The sequence below is a fragment of the Perkinsus marinus genome (genome assembly GCF_000006405.1).
Source record: "Perkinsus marinus ATCC 50983 genomic scaffold scf_1104296967360, whole genome shotgun sequence".
Taxonomy (NCBI): domain Eukaryota; phylum Perkinsozoa; order Perkinsida; family Perkinsidae; genus Perkinsus; species Perkinsus marinus.
This window is the reverse complement of record NW_003203587.1, coordinates 1-1042: the sequence shown is the minus strand read 5'-3', so window position 1 is coordinate 1042 and position 1042 is coordinate 1. Positions and strand designations below refer to the sequence as shown.

The following is a 1042-nucleotide window of genomic DNA, read 5'->3' as shown; positions in this document are numbered from 1 at the left end:
CGTAAGACGGATGAAACTCCATTCTTTGTGAGTATACTATACCATTTATGATACCAATTGCTTATATTGGAGTCTCACCCGTTTTACGCGAAGTGGCGTAATACTCCGGAATTCGCGCTATGCAATAGTCGTGAAAGATGTTTGCACTTCACTGGTGAAACTCCAATGTGAATATCAATAGAGCAATCACTAATGAGTATTACATATCGCTGAGATGGCCGCTTTTCCCACAGTGTATGCACTGTAAGCACAGTCCTCGTACGTCCCCACTCAGAACCTCTCGACACAGGGCATCATATTTATCTCGGAACTTTGGATAGATCACCAACAGGTCCACCAGACTCTGTCGACTCAAACATATAGTATCGCAGAATGACAAACACTTGGCCGAGACCGATCGAGACGTTTCCATAAACAAAGCCACTTCCCCGAAGTAACCGCCTTCCGAGAGGTACCCAATCGTAGCTCCTGCGTGTGACCTCGACACTAGTTTGACCTTGCCCTTGATAATAAAGTACATAGAACTCGCCCATTCTCCTTCCTCAAAAATGATATCACCTGGAGCGTGCGTTTCCCGAGTCACTACTTGACAGATCTTCTTCAGCATGGACAACGGAACATTTGCAAAAAACGGTGCGGAGCGAATCACACCGCCGACCAGATGGAGCATCACCTCTGTTCGTAAGGGTGGACTTAGGATACTCATCACCTCGGTTTCATCCGAAGTTACATCTTTGCCATATTCCCACACGAATTCCAAATATCGTCGTACTCTTACTTGCAACGGTTTCGGCAAACGTCGTTGTCTGAAGTACTGATTCACAGCCTTTTTCTTCATGCGAAAAGCTGCAGCGTTCGCGTCCAGTTTCCTCACGACCGAACCGATCGCCCCCACAAAGAATGCGAAAACACCGCATGCCAACAACATAGTGACCACTCCAAAAACTTGTTCTCTCGAGTTGACCGGATATATATCACCATAGCCCACCGTAGTCATCGTCGCGAAGGACCAATACATAGCGGCGATGTACTTATCCCCAGC

General features: G+C 47.0%; 1 protein-coding gene across 1 annotated transcript; it reads right to left on the bottom strand.

Annotated features, from left to right (window-relative positions):
• Positions 1 to 203: 203 nt before the first annotated feature.
• Positions 204 to 607, bottom strand: Pmar_PMAR010590 (voltage and ligand gated potassium channel, putative; the record flags this gene model as incomplete). The annotated part of the gene is made up of 1 exon (XM_002768724.1): positions 204 to 607. A coding segment is annotated over one exon (404 nt), but the record flags the coding sequence as incomplete, so codon positions are not given.
• Between the last annotated feature and the right edge of the window lie 435 nt (positions 608 to 1042).